Here is an 18,478-nt window from a genome sequence, read left to right as displayed (position 1 = left end):
CTGCACTGATGAAATGTGACCCTGCTGGCTTGGGCCATATATGGGAAATTTCCCCTCTGTGACAAAGTTAGGGGATCCAGGAGATGCAGGTCCCTGGCTGAAGCTTTCCTTGCCTCCTGTCCTCTCAGTCTTGTGTAAAAATACATTCTCTGGGTTGGGTCCCACTGGGACTCCCTGTTCAGCACTTTGTGTTTGATCCCGTGAATTGGGCGGGTCCAGGTGAGCTCTGCCATCAAAGGATGCCTGTCCTGCCTCTTTTAATCACCCAGGTGATTAAAAGGCTTGACAAAGAACTTAAGTGTTCTGCCATAATTGATGTACAGAGATGTGGCAATAAAGGAGAATTACCTTTTTTTGGATCATGGCTTTAGTTCCCAGAGACAAATATTTACTTGAATGGTTTGTCAGCCTGTGTGAGCTCTCGCAGAATCTCCTCAGGATGTGCCCCTTCAGCTCAGCAACCAAAAACATGGGACCAGATGGCTGTTGGGTTTGTTCATGTTTCTGGTTGAATAAAGCCCAGATTTCAGGCTGCTTGGTTTTGGATTTCTCAGTCCTTAATCTGCAGGGATTGAGGCTGGAGGGAGAAAGGCACAGCAGTCAAACAAGGATGGTGGTGAAGGAAGCGTAGAACCTTCCAGCCCTAGAAACAAGCACTGCAGATGGTTGGAAATGGACTTTTCCACAAGAGCTGTCCCACACATGCTGGAGAGAGTTCATGCCCGTCCTGCTGGCACACACAGTGGGTGCTAAGGCTTGAACTTTCCCTCAGTTTTCAGGCTCTTCTCCAGGAAGAATTACTGCATGTAAGCAATTCTGAATTTCAAAGGCTTCGGTGCTAAGTGGAGATTGGCACAAGAATAATATTTATGGAAATGCTTTGAGAGTACAACTTCAAAGTCCCTCTCAAAGTTCCACCTGTGTTAACTTCCTTCACATGAGAGCAGGGTATTTTCCCTTGTCCACAGATAAGGTGACTAAACCATAAATAAACTCACTTTTTTACTATGCTATCTTTTGTTATCTCTGAACTAAACCAGTCCCCAGGTTTGTATTCAACATCCTGGGCCTTTTTTTAATGTCTGACTAATTTCTAAGTATTTTTGCAGCCTGGGAGGGCAGATCTTCCCACACCATGTCGGATGTGACGTCTGTGCTGGTCTTTGTACGTGTGTGCCAAAGGAGGAGATCTGCAACTGCATTTTATTCTATTTCAGCACCTAGTTTGGATTTGAATTCAGATTAATTTGGAATAGGCATAGCTATGAAATGAGTCTGCAGTGCTTGTACTTGTTATAATGTGCCTCAGTTATATACATCCAGATCTGTTTCAGTCCAGTCAAATAAAAATTATCTTTTTTCAGGCTCCAGTTAAATGGGTTAGAGGTTGCCTGCCAGTCTGCACAGAGCTGTGGTGCATCCAGTCCTACTGCACGTACACTTTTCCACTTGTACAAATTCCACGGGGTTCAGGTTCATTTTCTGCCAGCAGCTCCTGCAATAAGGTGGGGAGAAGAGTAGGTTTGGCATGTGAGGAATTTTGAGTCTATATTTTGATTTTGGAGGGGTGAAATTTAGAAGTTGACTGGTTAAAAATAAACCCATGGCTTGGCGTGACAAGTAATTTCCAGGATTTCCAACTGGTGTTGTAATTTATCAGCAAACACTCTCAATTCTGGGTGCCTGAGACACAGTGATAGCTCGGAGTCTGTGGAGCTTTAGAGCCAACTGCAATTCCAGGTTCAGGGAAACTTAATGTCATTCTGGCTAGTCTTGTCCAATCCCAACTTTGAGGAGCTGTATCAGGGATAATATACCTCTTTCTTCTCCTTTCAGCTACCCCCATGTGCTTGTGCTTCATTCCAAAGCTGAAGTGTTGGTTAATTTGTAATTAGTTGTCATAATGAAACAAGATGTGTAATTGTAAGCATAGGCCTTTAGGGGCAGGGATTCCAATGGAAATAGCTTGAGCTCGATTTTTCCTGGAGTAGGGAACTCGAGCTGTGATGAAAATACAAATTTTTATAACCTTTCTCCTTCCCTTTTTTCTCCAGTTCCCTGAATTTCCCGATTTAGGAGAAGGGTATCATTAAACCATCTGACAGTGGTTACCTTCTTCCATGATGAAATCACCTTCCAGCAGAGGGGATTCCAAGCTGTTCCCTGGTTCAGCTGTGGATCTGGCTTCTGTTTGTTTGCAATACCCAAACACTGAAGTCACTGAGTCTACAGCAGTATTTTGCAGCACAGCAGAAACTTATTTTCAGCAAGGTTCTATTCTGGGCATTGTAAAATTTGCTGAGAGAGGGACGTGTTTGTAGTGTGGAAAGGAGGAGGAGGACTCCCTGAAAAGTTTCTGCTGTGTCTTTAGAGCCACTTTTTGGCTTTCAGGTGGACACAGATCCAGGAAACCTCCCCCAGCTGTTGCCATGTGGCTATCATGGAAGAGTGGTCAAGGTGGGTTTTGAGATGAAATCTGGATAGGATGGACCCTTCCTGGAGCAGGGCTGGTAAGGGAAACTGCACAGTTATTTAAATGTTCAGGTTTTCACTGAGAATTTATTGATACCTATTGCAATTACAATATAAAGTTGTAGTTTTAGCAGTGACCCATGCACCTGAATCCGAGAAAACCTGTGAGGATAGGAAGGAATGGAGAGAAAAATCCAGTGCATGGACCTTTTTCTCCATAATGAAAAGGACTGGTTGACTTGGGAGGGGATAGTCTAGGATTCCTGGACTGCTCCCTGCTGACATTTTGGTGGACAACTTCCGCTTTGAGTGATGCTTTCAGGTGTGAGACTAAGGATAGAGACACATCCACCCATGCAGGATGCTGGGAACGGTAACAAAACAGTACCATGGAATCTTGCTTCTCCAGAGTCTCTTCTCCTCCTGACTTGGTTCATGCTATAATTACAACTGACTTAATTCAGCCTTGCTGATGAATATCAAACCAGTGTGAAAGAGCATAGCAGCTTTTTGAATTGTTTTTCAGCATAACAGGAGAGTGGCAGGGAGATAAGCCTGAGGTCACAGTATATCCCTTGGGAGCAGGTATGGGACTAAGGAATTGAGATAGAACAGGTAAGAAAAATAATTTTCTAAAATCACATATTTCATTAATCACTTTGTTTTGTTTTCTGTTAACTTGCTAGAAGAATGTCACTGACTTGCAAAGGAAAAAGGCATTTTGGCAGATGTCTCGAGACCTAATTACAGTTAATAGCAAAAAGAACTTTTTGTCTAAATGTTTTTCTATATATAAAATGCAACCTTGGGTCAAAATAAACAGTTTATATTAAAATAATACTCACCCCAAGTATCTAGTTCCTTACAAAACAGTATTTCCAAGCTTCTCATGTTAAAATGGGGGAAATTTGGTGTTGTGCTACAGAGGAGAGGGAAGGTGGACAAGAGTTGAGTTTGCAATTCCAGGTGCAAAGCTGGGAGTCAAGTGAGAAGGTGACTGTTTTGGAATTAGCTTTCTGGGCAATGCTCTATAAATCCCACAGCTTTCTAAAACCATATTCTCCATTTCAAATGGGAATTGCAGCTCTCTGGTTTCAAAAAGGTGCTTGAAGCTGAGATCCTTTGTGCTTGTAACAGTGCTGGTGGGATTTTGGGTGGAGATCTGTCTAAACCTCCTGAACAGCATCAAGTGTTGCTGGGAGTACTGATAAGCACTGCTACAGCTGCAAAATGTTCTTGGAATACCTGCTGGATTTCTGACATGTATATAAGAACTCGTAATTTGCCTTGCAGTTAAGCCAATTTTCCAAGGGTTTACCTGGCAAATGGTCTGCTCAATGTAAACCAGGTTATAGCAGCATAAAGGGGGCTTTGTCTCTACCACACAGGTGGGAAGTGAGTTTTGGTGCTTCTCTGGGCTCAGCAGCAATTGCAGGCGTTTCAGCAGAGCTGTGTGTGGCTGTGCTGAATGCCTGTGGCCCCATTCCAGCTTTTTCCTGCTCTGCCTTGCACCCTGCCCCAGCGGGCTGCCCTGTTTACTCTGTGCTCTGTGCTAAATGGATGTCACTTCCTTCATTAAAATGCTGGTGTGTGGCCAGGTTCCCTTCCTTTGGGCTCGCGCGCTCGGAGCAGCAGCGCTGCCGAATCCAGCTGTGCGCCACGCTCCGGGATCTGCTCCTGGCTGGATTGTTGGGATCTGCTGAGCCTGCTGAGGTTCCTGAACCCACACACAGAGGCTTTTGGAGGCATCTCTGGGGTGGAGAAGCACAGGTGCAGCTGTGTTGAAGAGGGGCTGCAGATGGATTATTGCTGGTGGGTGCAAGCTGCGCATCCGGCCAGGGACCGCGTGCATCCCATGGGGAAGGTGTAGGCAGCGTTAGGAATGGGGTGCCAGTGCCAGCCTGCTCTGGCCAGCCGCTGGACTTGAGGATGTGGGTGCTGTTCAAGGGCATCCCCTGATGAGCCTGGCAGTGCAGGCACTCCTGGATACACAGGATCACAAGCAAGGGGACACAGAAATCCTGGACACCCCATTCTGAGCGCTCGCTGTGGACTGACCTGACCACTCTGCCTTTGTAGCTGACCAGGGTCTCACCTGAAGAGTTTTAAACTGACATCAAATTTGCTGATCAGACTGGTGAGCAATTAAATATTTGTCTTTGTAAGGTTTATTGCTGTTTTATATGTAGATCATTAGATATGGAAAATGTCTCCAGGCTTTTGGAAGGCACAGAACAAAATGGACAAGTGTTTCTTCCTTCCATAACGCAATTTCTTTTGTCTCCCCTACCTGAACACTCCTGTTTCTAGCTGTGATCCAGTGCTGGTATTTATTTACTCATTTTTTCAGGGTGTGCATGCTGTCACCTTGGGCACAGGTGAATTAGTACCTTTACTCATAAACATATATTTTCCTATCCCTACATAAAAATCTGACAGTCTCAGTCCAGTTATTTTATACAGTAAATTAGATGTACATTCCTTGTGACAGATTTGTGTCCCATCTCTTCCTTTTCTCCTGCTCTGTACTGGTTGAGACACCACGTCTGCAAATGTCATGCTCAGACTGGAAACCTGCTTCCTTCCCTTGTCCCTTCTGCAAGTGGCTCGTTTGCTGACTTTTCCAGCTATCCCAACATATGGCTGCTCCCATTTATCATAATTCAGGTCTGTACCTGGGACAAAGGCTGATAAAAATCATACTTTGTACATAAGTGACATTCGAGCAGATTATTTTATAGCTGTGTTATCAAGCAAATACTATTTTTTTGACCTAACTCTGAATTCAGTTTGTAAGTGGTAGGTCATTAGTGAAACTAATTTTAGCAAGGCATTTCTTATCAGCGCAGGTTTGTTGAAATAAAAAAAAGAAAGTAGTAAATTGTAACAATGAGCAATTGTGCAACACTATTAATGGGGCACCAAGGTGGTTAACTCATTAAATACTTCAGCTATTTCAAACAACATTCATCAAAGTGAGATCTGATTAATTTTGCAAGGGCTTACAGCATGGATTAATAACAAAACCAGTAATTTAAAACGTGAGCTATCAATGCATGAGTATTTTAAAGCCACACTACCTTTTTCTGGCCTCCTGAACAATGTCCTTGGTCTTGAAGCTACTAGAAGTGGCAGGAACTAAGGATTTTGTGATGAGCATTATCGCAGTGTTGGTGTGCTGTGATGAAAGGTGTCTTATGAGTGTTGTGGAGTCCAGGTCAGACCTGTGTTGTTTTAGAGCATCTGCAGCTGCTCACTGCAGGTTCTGAAGGTCCTAAGAGTGTCCTGAAGGGGTAAGGAGGGTTTCTCTCCATGGGTGAGGGGCAGAGAGGAGCTGGGTGGTTCAGGGAGCTGATGGAAAAGCAGTTTGTTGTGATGACCAGAGGAGATGTGAGGGCAGCTGATGTGAGGGGCTGATGAGCAAACAGCACTGCAGGGAAGCTGGCCCTGGCAAAGCTGCTCTCCTGCATCTCCCTCCCTTTTTGGCACCCAGCTCCATGTGCAGTAGCCTCGAGGGTCATCAGCCCTGCTGTTCCAGTGGTTAAAGACCTCTCAGGAGCAGAACTACTTGCTGCTGTGGTTTCTCCTTGTGTGGGAGTAAAATCAGCTGCTTTTGGGAGCCCAGTTCCTTTTGATCCCTTGGTTCAAGTGTCTCCTTGGTGTTGCTGCATTCCAGCTGCTGAATTCCTGAGCAGTCACGAAAAGGAGCCAGACCCAGTCCTCGAGAGCTTTATTATACAGAGCTGGAAGCTCATTGATTCCGAGATGTTCCTTTGCTTGCTCTAGTCCCTCGTTGTTTGTACCCTTAGGAAAATAAAGGCAGGTTTTATATTCAAACATAAACCACAGTTTCCCTCTGCAGGCTCAGCCTACCCTTTGATGAAATCCAAACAGCATGTGTAATAAATCCTCTGTGGAGGCTGTGATCCCTGATACTCCAGCTATTCCAACTGCCAGGTTATGGCAGTGATATTGCATATAGAGTGAGAACCTGAGTTCAAACACTTTTTAAAGTGAAGATGGAAAGTATAAGAATCCAATCCTGTATTATGAATCCTGTCTTCAGCTATGTGTGGGAGGAAAACTTTGACATCTCTGGTATTTCTTTCAGAATTAAATTAATACAGAACTTGTGGCGTTGTGTAGAACGCGTTTATGAACTGGTGATGAAATGAATTTCACTCTGCTGTTTAAATCCATTGAAGAGAGTCATGGCATGCACAGCTTCATACTGGAAAAATAAATAGTCAAATCAATAAAAAGTCCAGCTGAGTATGGTGGAGTGCTGACACCACTTTGTCCATGGCAAGCACCTCCCTGCCATTTATTGAATTTCTTCTGGCTTTTCTTAAAGCAACTGAAGAAAGAAGATGAAACCCCTTCTTCCCAAGGTGCTGATTGCCGTGTGGGTGGATGTGTTTGCAGGTCCGGGATAGACTGTTTGATCTTGTGTCTCCACCCTTGATGAAACTCCCTCTCCCTTTGCCCTGGCAGATGCTCCAAGCACAAGGTGCATTTAGGATTTAGGGCAGGTGGGTTTTGGCTGCCAGCAGTCACTGTTGGCTGCCTGCCATGGAGCTTCCAGTTTGCCAAACCCAGCTCAGCTGCGTGGCTCAGGCAGTTGTTTCTGTAGCTCCATGAGGCAGTACAGGCACCTTGTCCAAGGGTAATGCTGCTATCAGTAGTGCCTGTAATGTTGGCTGTGCCAGTGAGTCCACATCTTTTATTCAAGATGTTCCTTGAGCGTTCCTGAAATCCATGCTGTCATTAAGCTTTCCAAGCTGTCACATTGTTATTAGCCAAGTTACTGTAAGTATTTTCCTGGACTTGGGGCACAACACAGAATTAGCTCTTTCGACTGGGTGGCTTTTTTATCGGGTATTAATTCATCACTTTGGTGTAGCTATGGAGCAGCTTGGGTGCAGAACAGCAGCTCCTTTGCAGGGGATTGACAGGATTTGTACAGGGCAGGGCTCTGGTTCTGACTCTCAGACTGCCACATCCCTCCATCCCTCGAGGAAATGAGCAGCTCCTGGACTGTGCTGACCTCGTACCTCCAGATGGGTAACAAAATAAATAAGGGAATAATTTTGCTGTAGCAAACATTGTAGAGTTATCAAGGAAATTGTCATCCTGAAATTCCACTGAGGCATTTTTCTTGTAACTTTGTGTCCTCTACCAGTGGCAGTGCTCATTTCCTTGGCTCTTAAGCTGATCCTGTCCAGAACAATGGAAAATCCCTCTTGAAGCAGCTGCTGAATCTTGCTTGTATTTCTTGCTGCTGTCTTAGTGCAGCTGTGGGCAGCTACAGAGGTGTTTTACATCTGTGCTCATTTCTATTCAAGAAGAGATACCTCTGGAAAAATGTAATGGACCAGAGGACAGTCCTGGTTGTTCAGCTGTTTGTTTGTGGGCATTTCCCTTCTATGCTTTTGTAGTTGAGCAGGATTAAGGTTCTTCTAAAGCAACATCTAAGGTTTTTGTTGGCCTTTTAATTCCTGGCAATCACAGAGCTCCAACCCCAGCTGAATGCTGAGCTCTGTCTTAATATATCCCAGTTTGTGCACTGCCTTGTGTTTTTCTTCACAATCTTTGACATGTTGCAATGTTCCAGGGTGAATTAGTAGGCTGTCTTTTTTAAGAAAACAAAATTTTTTGGGGCAGGCAGTAGCATTTGTGTATTCTGTTATCGTGGGTGGCCTTCAGCTTGCAGGGGTCCTTGAAACAGGAAGGGAGCTGAACTCTGGGTACAGTTTTCCACTGCTGTGGAGGCTGTGAATGCTTGTTGGACTGTGCAGCTTTCATGCTGTTTAGATTTGTGAGTCCTGGGAACAAGTTAAACCTCCAAAGAGCATGGTTTCAAGTAGAAATTCTGTATTTTTGCAGAAGAAAGGATCTGTTAACTTCTGAGTGCAACAGAGAGCTTGGAAATTAACGTGCAGGAAGAAAAAGGGTAATTATTTCTTTTATCTGTGCCATCTAAAGTGTGTGTTTGATTGCAGGGCAAAGCTAATTCAGATGGATGATAGATTATTTCTGTTCGTGCAGTGCTTTCCTCCACGTATTTTTTGGGATCTCATTGCCAGCCTAAGTGCAATCCACACTATTTATTGAGATCTGTTTGCCAGCCCAAGTGTTATTTCACTGCAGCAATGAGCACATCAGCTACACCACGAATCCATGGCGTGAATGTGTAGATTTGCACTTAAACACTGCAATGTGCTGAGCCTGCAGGGAGGGCTCCTGGCTGAGCTCACACTGTGGGGTTTGAAAGGCATCTGTCCAGGACAGCAGGGACTCTGACCAGCCAAATTCAGGTTTTGAAAGGATTAAAGATGCCACTAAAGCACCAGATACTGGAACAGCACCAGAGTGCAAAATCTTCCCAATTCAAGTACATCAGCCCCAAGGATTTAGCACAGCTTTAAAAAAGAACATATTATGCCAAATAACCTTTAGGATTCATACTAGCCCCACTCCCTTGGGAATCTAGAGTTTCACAGTGGCAATACTTGCTGAGTAAAAAGCAGTGAATTGGCTGTGCAGCTGAAAGATGTTTTATTTCCAGAAGTTTATAAAATCAAGCAGTTGCTGAACACTACCAGTGAGGGAGCTGATTTTTAAGACATAAAAGAAACAGTTCAGGAGCTCCCATGTGAGAGCAGAAATGCAGAGGAGGCAATTTGTATTCAGTTTACCCATAAGTGATGACACATGGTGTGTGCTCCACAAACTGAATGCCCAGATGAATTCAGATTTCTTTGTAAACTCCCAAAAGCAAGTTTGTAGCAGTGCATTTCTGGAATATTGCAGCAGAGGCGGTCTGAGAAGACTTTGGAACTGAGCATTTTGCACTGGACTGTGTTATGATTTTTGGTAAGTGTGTATATGTGTGTACACATATAAAATTTGATTTGAAAAAATAAGTTATTTTGTCTCAGCTGCAATTGTTTTCCCAAGCAAGTTACTAAAGCCAGTACTTGATTTTCTTACATTACTGACATTGACCTACTGTGTGATGATTCCGCCTTGTAATGCTGTAAATTCAGCTGAGAACTGCAGTGTGTGAAATCAGTGGCTCAGCTGTCCTTGCTTTTATTTTATCTTTTTGGATTTGTAGCTGTAAATCTGTAGAGGGATTTAGGATAAAGCTGAGGAATAGCCATCTATGATCCTGCTGCTGATTTTATTTAACTGTTCTGTGCCATATAATTTGAGCTTTTGTGTTCTTTTCCTGACGCATTATTACATCCTGATAAGTATTACAGCTTATGTGAAATAGAAACAGCCTGTTACAGCAAACTCAGAATCTGATAATTCCAAGTGGAACATAAATTTTATCTTATCTTCACTGTAGTCTCTTAACTCTATGAAGTTTTAGTAATGAAGTTCTCTTGATCTTTATTTGTCCTTTCTCACCAAAGCTGCATCGTGCTGGGCTGGGCGTGTGGGGTTTGTGTGCAATTGTCAGAGGAAGGATCAAAAATGATAAACGTGCTGTTAAAAATTAACCATGGGTGGGCAGTTGGCCTGCATGTCCTGCTTTGTTGTCACCTCAGCTGCCAGCCTGTGTCCCTGGCACCTCTGACCCATGTTTTGCCTGGCAGGTACTATGTGGGCGAGCTGCTGTAACTGGTTCTGTGTGGATGGCTCCCCTGAGGAGATGCAGCCGCCGCAGGCAGCCCGAGCCCAGGCCTATTCCAACCCTGGCTACAGCTCCTTCCCCTCTCCCACTGCTTCTGAACAGAGCTGCAAAGCCTGTGGCTTGCACTTCGACAGCTCCTCCAGCAAGGTGAGTCCAGAGCCTGCCCTGCCAGGGGCAGCTGCCTTCATTTAATTATAGACACACGTTTTATACACATACCCTTGGATCTGAGGACATTCCATATGGGAGAGGACAGCTCCCCTTGCTCTGGGTCTTCAGTCATTCTGTCACAAGTAACAGGCATCATTAATGTGACTGGAAATCCTTCAGCAGATTTCCTCAACGAGAAAGCCAAGCTGCTGATAATCACTTAAAGGAGGATTAACTTGAACATGAGTTATTAAATTTCTTATTTAAAACCACTAATTGTCCTTTAAAAATAAATATTGTGGCAAGAAATTGGATAATGTTTGTGCTTTCAGTAAAGGAAGGTCTGCTTTGCCTGTTTACCAAACTATTGTTGCTCAGACTAAAAGCCAGTGAAGTTTTTTGAGGGTGTGTGTAGAACTGCTGAGCAAAAATAGCCCCAGACCAGACCCAAATCTATTTTATCTTACTTGTAAACTTGATTTGTGGGTATATAAAGGCCAAAATAATTGGTACCACAAGACTTAATTCAATAGCAAACTGTGCCTGGGACATTGTTTGGATATGGTGAGTCCTTTAATGCTGCTTGAAAATGTTCTAGTGAGGAAAATTATTCTGTGTCCACACTCTGCGACTTAAGAAATGTCAGATCTATAGTTAGTGAACTTAAGTATGTGAGAACTTAAAAATAATGGTGAATTCTGGTGACAGCCATTTCAGATTATGTGGGAAAGTTCATAAATTGGTTTTCCTTGCACTTTTTTATTTATGCATGAGGACACACATCTGAGGAACGGTGAGTCTTGGCAGAGCTGCTGCTTTCTACTCCCAGGACAACAGGGATTTGGATGCACTTTTGCACTGAGAAGTGTAGTTGCTTCAGGAATCAAACTCTGGTGATAGATTTTGGGGTGTGTGAGTATGCTGAGACTTGTCCTGGGGCTGGCTGAGCTGCAGTGGGGCCGTCCCTGCTCGTGACTCTGTAATGTTGTCTTTGACATTGTCCTCATTAAACCACATGTCCTCACAACCACTTGTGCAGTTACCCTGGAGCCAGTGCTTGCTGTCGGGCATGGTTGCAAATAGTGGATGGAGATAATTCTGAAATGAAACCATTTCAGGCAGTTGTGAGCTCAACAGCAGAAGCACAGTACTGATTTCCCCAGTACCTCCTAAATACCTGTTCTGTATGAGCTGCCCCTAGAGCAATGTCTTGTACAGAGGTGAGCTCTGGCTGGGGAGAGGGAAGGCTCTGGTGCACAAATTGTAGAGGATCTGCTAAAGCTGTTGAGAACATTCCTGTCCTCAGCAGCTTCCCCCTTTTCCTGTGGGAGCTGGTGGCTGTACCTGTGTTTGTGTCCAGCTGTTCCTGCTCCAGGCTGTCAGGGAAATTGAGACTGAGGTTTATATTCTGTGTTCCAAAGGGGGTTCCCAAACCTTCTCCCACCTTCCTGCTGCCCCAGCTCCTGAGCAGTGATCGCTGGGAGTGACTGGAGCCCGGTGCTGCAGGTGGGAATGCGGGGACAGCTGCAGGAGGGGCTGCCACAGCTCATGCACCAGGTCTCTGAGGGAGTGAAAACATCACTGAGAACACACTGGTGTGTTTGTGAGCCATGGTAATTCCTCAGTGCTGTTGCTAAGGAGGGAGAAGTGTATGAAATCTCACTGTGCTGCAAGGACAGTGTGGAAAACTGCATTCTCTCCTGGGAGAGGCAGCACCTTTGAACTTGTGTCCAGTTAATGTTTATTCTGAAATACAGTGGATAAAAATTAATTCCTTCTACACTGCTGACCATAAAGATAGCCTAGATTGCTTTAAAAAAGCCCAAACCCACCAAACCAACAAATACCCCCATGTGAAGCATTTCAGGGCTGTCTGACCATGCTGAGTGTGCTGTCAGGGAGCAGCACTCAGACGTGGCCTGACCTTTTAGGAACGAGTTTAAATGTACAACAACGTTTGAAACTGATCCTTCTGAAGAGACCAGTGCCTTGAATCGCTGCCCTTTCAGACAGAGTTCAGTGAAGCTGTAAAAGCTGCTTGATGCTGAGATGTAGCCAAAATATCCACGTTTAAACACTTGGTGCTCAGACACAGGCTGAAGAGGTTGTTTTTCTCTGAAGATAAATCCTAGTGATGAGCTGCTAAGTCAGAGACATGCCTGGGTTTACTTTCACTTCCCAAATGTATCCTTTGATAACTGAGGCAGGATTACTGTTAATTGCAAGAATGTGTCTGATAGAACAGCCCTTGTGTTGTGTTTGCTTTGTGATACCTGACGATGGGAGTGCTCAAGTAGGGGTTTTCTGGTGGAAGGTCCTTGGCAATACAGGGCTTCCCTCTGGAGCCAGTTTGGCAATCTGGGTTTTTAAATCTCAATTCTTCTGATTGCTCCCATGTCAGAATTGGGGGATTCAGAGGAGGCCAAGTGTTACCAACAGGGTTGTTTTCCACTTCTCTGCCTTTGTGGATTTGTTTTGTTTCCCTGCTCTAAGCACACACAGCCGTCAGTTCCTGTCTCTGCCCTGAAAATTCCCCAAGGAACAGGATTGCTCCTGCAATCACAGGGTCACAAAAAGTCAATTACATATTAATTTTTTTTATGGTGATGAAGTTAAGGAAATCTCCTCCAAACTGGATGTTCTGTGGAAATTGCCCTTCCTGCCATGCTTTGTGATTGGTGAAAGTCACTTTTCCTTGGCAGGCCCCCAAACAGCAGTTTTGAGATGAGGTTTCAAGAATTTCTCTTTGTGGTAGAAATTTTCATGTCTTAAATTGCTTGAGCAGGAAATTGGGATTCTTTCCAGTGTCACTGTGAGTGTAGTACAGGCTCTAAACGAGAGGCCTGGAGGTGTTAGCTGGGGAGCAGGGAGGGTTTCAGGTAAGCAAGTGGTGTATTTACACCCTATAAAACACGAGCAAGATCTGCTTTCTTTCTGCTGGGAAGTTAGAGATGTTCTTCAATCACTAGAGCAGTTCCTAAACCAATTTTTTGTCTTTGAGTTTGTATTTATTACTTCTCCAACTCCACCCGTGTGTTTTTCCTTGCACAGCTCTGATGTCAGGATGTCAGGATTTCACAGAGGTGCTTGGCTTCTCTGAGATTGTGAATTAGCATTTTTAACCAGCACTGAAACCACTTCTTTTTTCCCTCAGGACTTTTTCACAGGCACGTAATGTGGCTGTTCTGCTGCTATTCCTATTGGAAAATGTAGAATTTGCCTTTCCAAAGGGTTGAACAGTCAAGTTTCTGCAGAAGTCAACATGGACTGTGAGTGCTTGGAACTTCTGAAAATCAAGCCCTGAGTTGACAAATCAGAACAGTATCAAAAACAAACATTTAACAATGGAATTCAATCTGTAATGTTTTCGACTGGGGCATAATATTTCCAAAACTTCCAACACTTTCTGTCTAGCACTATCTGGTATAAAGTGTGCATATTCTTTTCAGAATAAGCTATTTTTGTATAAATAAATGTCAGATTTTTTGATGTCTGCGAGACCTTGCTGTTCCCTGTCCCTCTTATGGTGAAACAAAGATTCATTCTGTGATTGCAGCAAATTGGAGGGAAAAAAAAAAGAGGGAGGAACATCATTCATAGCAGGTATTTATGAAAGAAAAAATGTTTTTAAGTAGTTCCCTTCAATGCTGGAGCTTCTTAATACACAGAACAATATGCCAAACTAGCTGGAATTCACTTACAAGTCTGCTGCTTCAATCTCCTGATTTCCTCTGGCTTAAACTGCATGAGCAGGTGCAGAAAATTCCTGTCATGTGTGGGAATCTTGTAAGGATGTCCCATTTCTTTGTGGGTAAATGGAGAGGGAATGGGGCTTCTCTAAGAAGTGAGAAACCTGCTGATTGCTCAGAGATCACTCCTTTTTCTCTTCTAAGAACATGGTAATCCCTTGAACATGGGAACATACCGGCACACCTGACACTTCTGCACGGATTGGAAGGTTTTGATGTGTTTTGAGAGCAGCTGCTGCTGCTCCCTTCGGCTCTGACCGGGAGGGAAGCGCTGCCCGTGGCTGCCATGTGCTGCTGGCACGGGGCACGGGCTGGCTCTGATTCCTTCCCCTCTCTTTCCCAGCACATCTGCTTGGACTGTAAGAAGAACTTTTGCACATCCTGCTCAAACCAGCCCGAGGGTGGGCCCCTGCTCTGCCACCTCTGCCGGCGCTTCCGAGCCACGGCTTTTCAGCGGGAGGAGCTGATCAAGATGAAGGTGAAGGATCTGAGAGATTACTTGGCACTCCATGAGATCTCCACAGAGTTCTGTCGTGAAAAGGAGGACCTGGTATTCCTGATCCTTGGCCAGCAGCCTCCAATTACCCAGGAAGATCAGATAAGAACAAACACATTTAATACCAGTGCTCGTGGACAGCAGGACTTTGTGAGTCACCCCCCAACCAGCCTGGCCTCTCCTACCTCACACGATGAGTCCTCAGTGTCTGCAGATCCCATCTCAAGTTCAGAAGCTCAGGAACACCAACAGGTACAGTCTCTGGCCAGAACCATCTTTTGCAAACTCATTCATCTCCATCTATGGATTTACCACTAGGCTGTTGCATGTGGTTTTGCTGTGTAAAGCTGTGACTTTCTGTCACTAACTTCAGTGTGCCCTTCGTTAGGGAATTGAATTTGGTGGGCAGTGCTGAATATATCGAGCATTCACTGTCAGAACATTATCACTGCTCTGGGGTGTGTTTCTTCTGGTCTGGTCCACTGCTCTGGTCCACACTTCCATTGTTACACTGTGCTCCTGTGACTGCTTCCTCTGGTACTTGCTGATGGCTCCTGACATGTGTTTGTAGGTGTAATTAAATAGTTGATACTGTTCTTTAATTCCTGTGCCAGATAACAAGCACAGTCTAAAGCAGTTTTGGAGCTGGAGCTGATCAGAGGTGATGGGGGGTGGGTGAGGTTTTTGGTGTCTCCTGCACTCAGATCAATAGAAGGCAAACCCTGAGTCTGTTGCCAAGTCTTGGTTTATGATGAACCTGCAATTCTGATGAACCTTGGCAGGGGCATTTGAGCTTAATTATTTTTTATTGACCTTGCTTTGTTTGTCTTTCTGCTCTCTGCTAAGGAAAGTTTACTCAGTGTTCGACATCTGCTCCTTGTCCTATTACAAAGTTAATGGGTGTATTCAGTTCCCTGTGGGCCAGAGCTGTGAAAATGTGTGTGCCTTCTGCTTCCTCAGCAGATATATCTGGTTCAAAAGAAGAGTTCTCCTGGGAAAATGTTTTTTACAAATCATTAAAAGGCATTTTCATTCCCTGGTTTTCCAGTTTTTACCAGCTCTGCTGTCTTCACTCACTGCCCCGTGATACATTTCAGCTTGTCTCGACTTGCATGACATCCTGCTGCAGTTCAGGCTCTTTGATCCTGATTGTTATTCTTGAGCTCTGTAAATATTAACAAGTCCCCACTTGGATAAGTGGGATGGTAACATTACAGTCTCTTTGTCAGTAGGAAACCAGAGGGAAGAGTGGCTGCTGGGGGTGAGTCAGCTGAAATTACACTGCTCATTTGATTGAGTGTTCAAAGCAACTGCCCAGCTTTTCTTCTCCAGCTCCGTGGCTGCTGCTCCCTCACTCGGTGTGTCCTGTTTGCCCTCTCCAGACCCCAGCTGAGGAGGTGTTTGCCAGGTGACTGCAGATCTGAGCTGTGTTAGAGGAGGGCTCTGCAGAGCCTTGCACTGAGAGCTCTGCCATCACACCACAGCACAGAGTGACCCTCAGGGAAGGACTGCACATACACACCCAACAATTTTGGTGCATAAATTTGGTCTCCTCCCAGTCCAACCTGGAGTTCTGTACTGGGCCTTTAAAGGTTCAGCTTCTGCAATGTTACTTTGTGTGAGTGTGCCTGGCTTGTGCCTCATCCTGCCCGTGTCTTTCCAGAGGTCAGGGACTGCAGGGACACTGCCCTGGAGTTGATTTCCCTCCAGAAACCCACAGCTGGTGAAAGCTTTATTTCCTCTTCCAGGCCAATGGCCACGTGCCTCCGAGCCCAGCCTGTGGAACAGCAGCTGAGAATGCAGCAGAAGAAGCAGCAGCAGAGGACGAGACACAGGTTTGTGTGTCCTGGAATTGGATGGCAGGGAACACCAGCTTTCCTGGGCTGGATTTGCTGCCAGAGGTGAACAGTAACTGAGACTGCCCAAACCAAATCAACCTCCTGTGTGGCATCATTTTGTCCTCCACATGCAGAAAGAAATGGTGTCACTGCTATGGACACCACAGCAGAAATGATTTAGTTCTATCTCAAGATTTGTGTTTCTGATAGATGAATTCGGAGTAGCCACTTCTCTGTACATCCAAACCTGAATTCCTGCTAATGCACATGCTCAAAGTGGATTGAAGTCATAGTTCAAGGTGGTGAGGGCAAGAATGATTCCCTCTTTGCTCCCTCCCAGTCTAGTGACTCCGAGGATAACCTGGTGCTGGGCAGGAAGGCGTCCCTGTCTGACCTGACGAGCATCGGGGACATCAACGCGCTCTCCGTGCGGCAGCTGAAGGAAATCCTCGCCCGCAACTTCGTCAACTACAAAGGCTGCTGTGAGAAGTGGGAGCTGCTGGAGAGGGTCACTCGCCTCTACAGAGAGAAGGACCTTCAACATCTTGGTAAGAAACTTAGCAAACATGTGCCTGTTTTCCAGGTTTAGCCATTTTATGGACAGCTGTAGAAGAAAATAGTACTTAGATTTGCATTTCTGGTGCAGCAAAGTGAGGAGAAGGAGAGAGTTTTGTACAGAGTGACAGGAGCAGAGCTCTGCTCACCACTCCTTGTTTGGGGAGAGTTCTGGGAGCCTGCAGCAGCACAAGGGCTGTGCATCCTTCACCCTTGGTGTTGTGTGTGCCCTGATGGATCTCACTGGGCACTGCCTCACCCTCACAGCAGTTGGTGGCTGGCTGGACACGACTGGATATGCTGAGCTCTTATCTCTGGGCTCGTGGCACCTGGCAAAGCCAGCAGGGAAATGCCACCAAAGAGCAGCTGGGAGTCTGGGCCATGTGCTCAGAGCAGTGGCTCCAGGGCTGCCCAGCTGGGGGTAGCTGGGTTTCACTCTCACCACCAGCGTTCCTGCTGCACAGGTGGCTGGGAGGGGACACAGGTGCACAGAGAATATATCTGGCTTGATTCTCCAGCTGCCAGTTTGCACTACAAGGGCATTTCTTAAAAAGACACATATTTGTAAATTACTTACAAGAGAAACTTTAACACTTGGATTTCATCCATTTGTTTCTCAGTGCTGTCCAAAGTAGTGTCGTTTTCTTAAACCTGTCTCTCTAGGCTTTGTGGTGATCACCTGATATGGATGATCCAAGATTTAAGGCAGCAGCTTTGGGGTTATATTCTTTCATTATCTTGTGCTTTTGATGCAATTTGTCTTTTTCTTTCACTCACTGTGTGTCTGTGTTCAGTCACTTGGTGATTGTGTAACAGCAGCACAAGGGGCTGCTGCAAGTGCAGCACTGGGAAACCAAACTGCACACATTCCAAGGCTGTCTTAAAAACTGAGATATCCCTTTGGATCCCTTATCTCTGGGAAGCTTTAACTGTTCTGTAAGCTCAGTATAGGAGAAAGTTTCTTGTCAGTTGTTGAAGCTGTGCTGATCAGAGCCCAGCCTGAGCCTCCCATGCTGATCAGCAAAAAGGATGTTTGATTTAACAACTCCTTCAAGGTTTTCAGCCCCTGCCTGGTAATTCTTACCAAATCCCTCTCTTCTTCTGTTGCAGTTTTGGACACTGACGATCAAACTGGTGAGTGAATCTTTAATCATGGAGTTGTTTTTTGGGAAAAGCTTTCCAAGATCCAGTCCAACCAGCACTGCCAAGGCCAACCCTAAGCCATGTCCCCAAATGCCACATCAACATGGCTTTTAACCCTCCCCCAGGGTTGTTTATGCCACCACTGCCCTGAGCAGCCTGTTCCAGAGCTTGACAATCCTTTTGAAAATGGATATCAGGAAAAATTTCTACCTAAACCTCTCTGGCATAACTTGAGGTCATTTCCTCTTGTGCTGTTACTTGGGAAGAGAGACCCATGTTGCTTCATTTGCCTCATCACTGAGAATCTCAGTGGTATTTGTTTCCATCTCACAGAAACTAGAATAATAGACATGGAATAATTAGTGTAAAAGCTAAAACTTGTGCTCCTTGCCAGCTGATGGAGCAGCCACAAGGGGAATTCCTCTGCAGA

General features: G+C 45.1%; 1 protein-coding gene across 12 annotated transcripts in view; it reads left to right on the top strand.

The window, feature by feature from the left end:
- The window catches only part of RFFL (ring finger and FYVE like domain containing E3 ubiquitin protein ligase), a 31,696-nt gene that overhangs the window by 10,845 nt on the left and 2,373 nt on the right, over positions 1-18,478 (top strand). For 6 of the 12 annotated variants that reach the window (XM_088066210.1, XM_088066205.1, XM_088066207.1 and 3 more), the window contains 5 exons: positions 10,080-10,264; positions 14,360-14,764; positions 16,261-16,347; positions 16,691-16,898; positions 18,016-18,039. In XM_088066210.1, coding sequence (XP_087922336.1) covers positions 10,085-10,264; positions 14,360-14,764; positions 16,261-16,347; positions 16,691-16,898; positions 18,016-18,039 — 904 coding nt within the window. In that variant the 5' untranslated portion in view covers positions 10,080-10,084. Of the gene's footprint in view, positions 1-2,998; positions 3,088-4,090; positions 4,610-8,358; positions 8,426-8,547; positions 9,349-10,079; positions 10,265-14,359; positions 14,765-16,260; positions 16,348-16,690; positions 16,899-18,015; positions 18,040-18,478 lie in introns of those variants that run through there. The other 6 variants (XM_088066209.1, XM_088066208.1, XM_014255031.2 and 3 more) reach the window with 5 other exon arrangements.

Source organism: Pseudopodoces humilis, chromosome 23, assembly GCF_049639895.1.
Source record: "Pseudopodoces humilis isolate 2021_Gansu_Grassland_sample_001 chromosome 23, ASM4963989v1, whole genome shotgun sequence".
In the NCBI taxonomy this organism is placed as follows: Eukaryota; Metazoa; Chordata; class Aves; order Passeriformes; family Paridae; genus Pseudopodoces; species Pseudopodoces humilis.
This window is presented reverse-complemented; position numbering and strand designations above follow the sequence as displayed.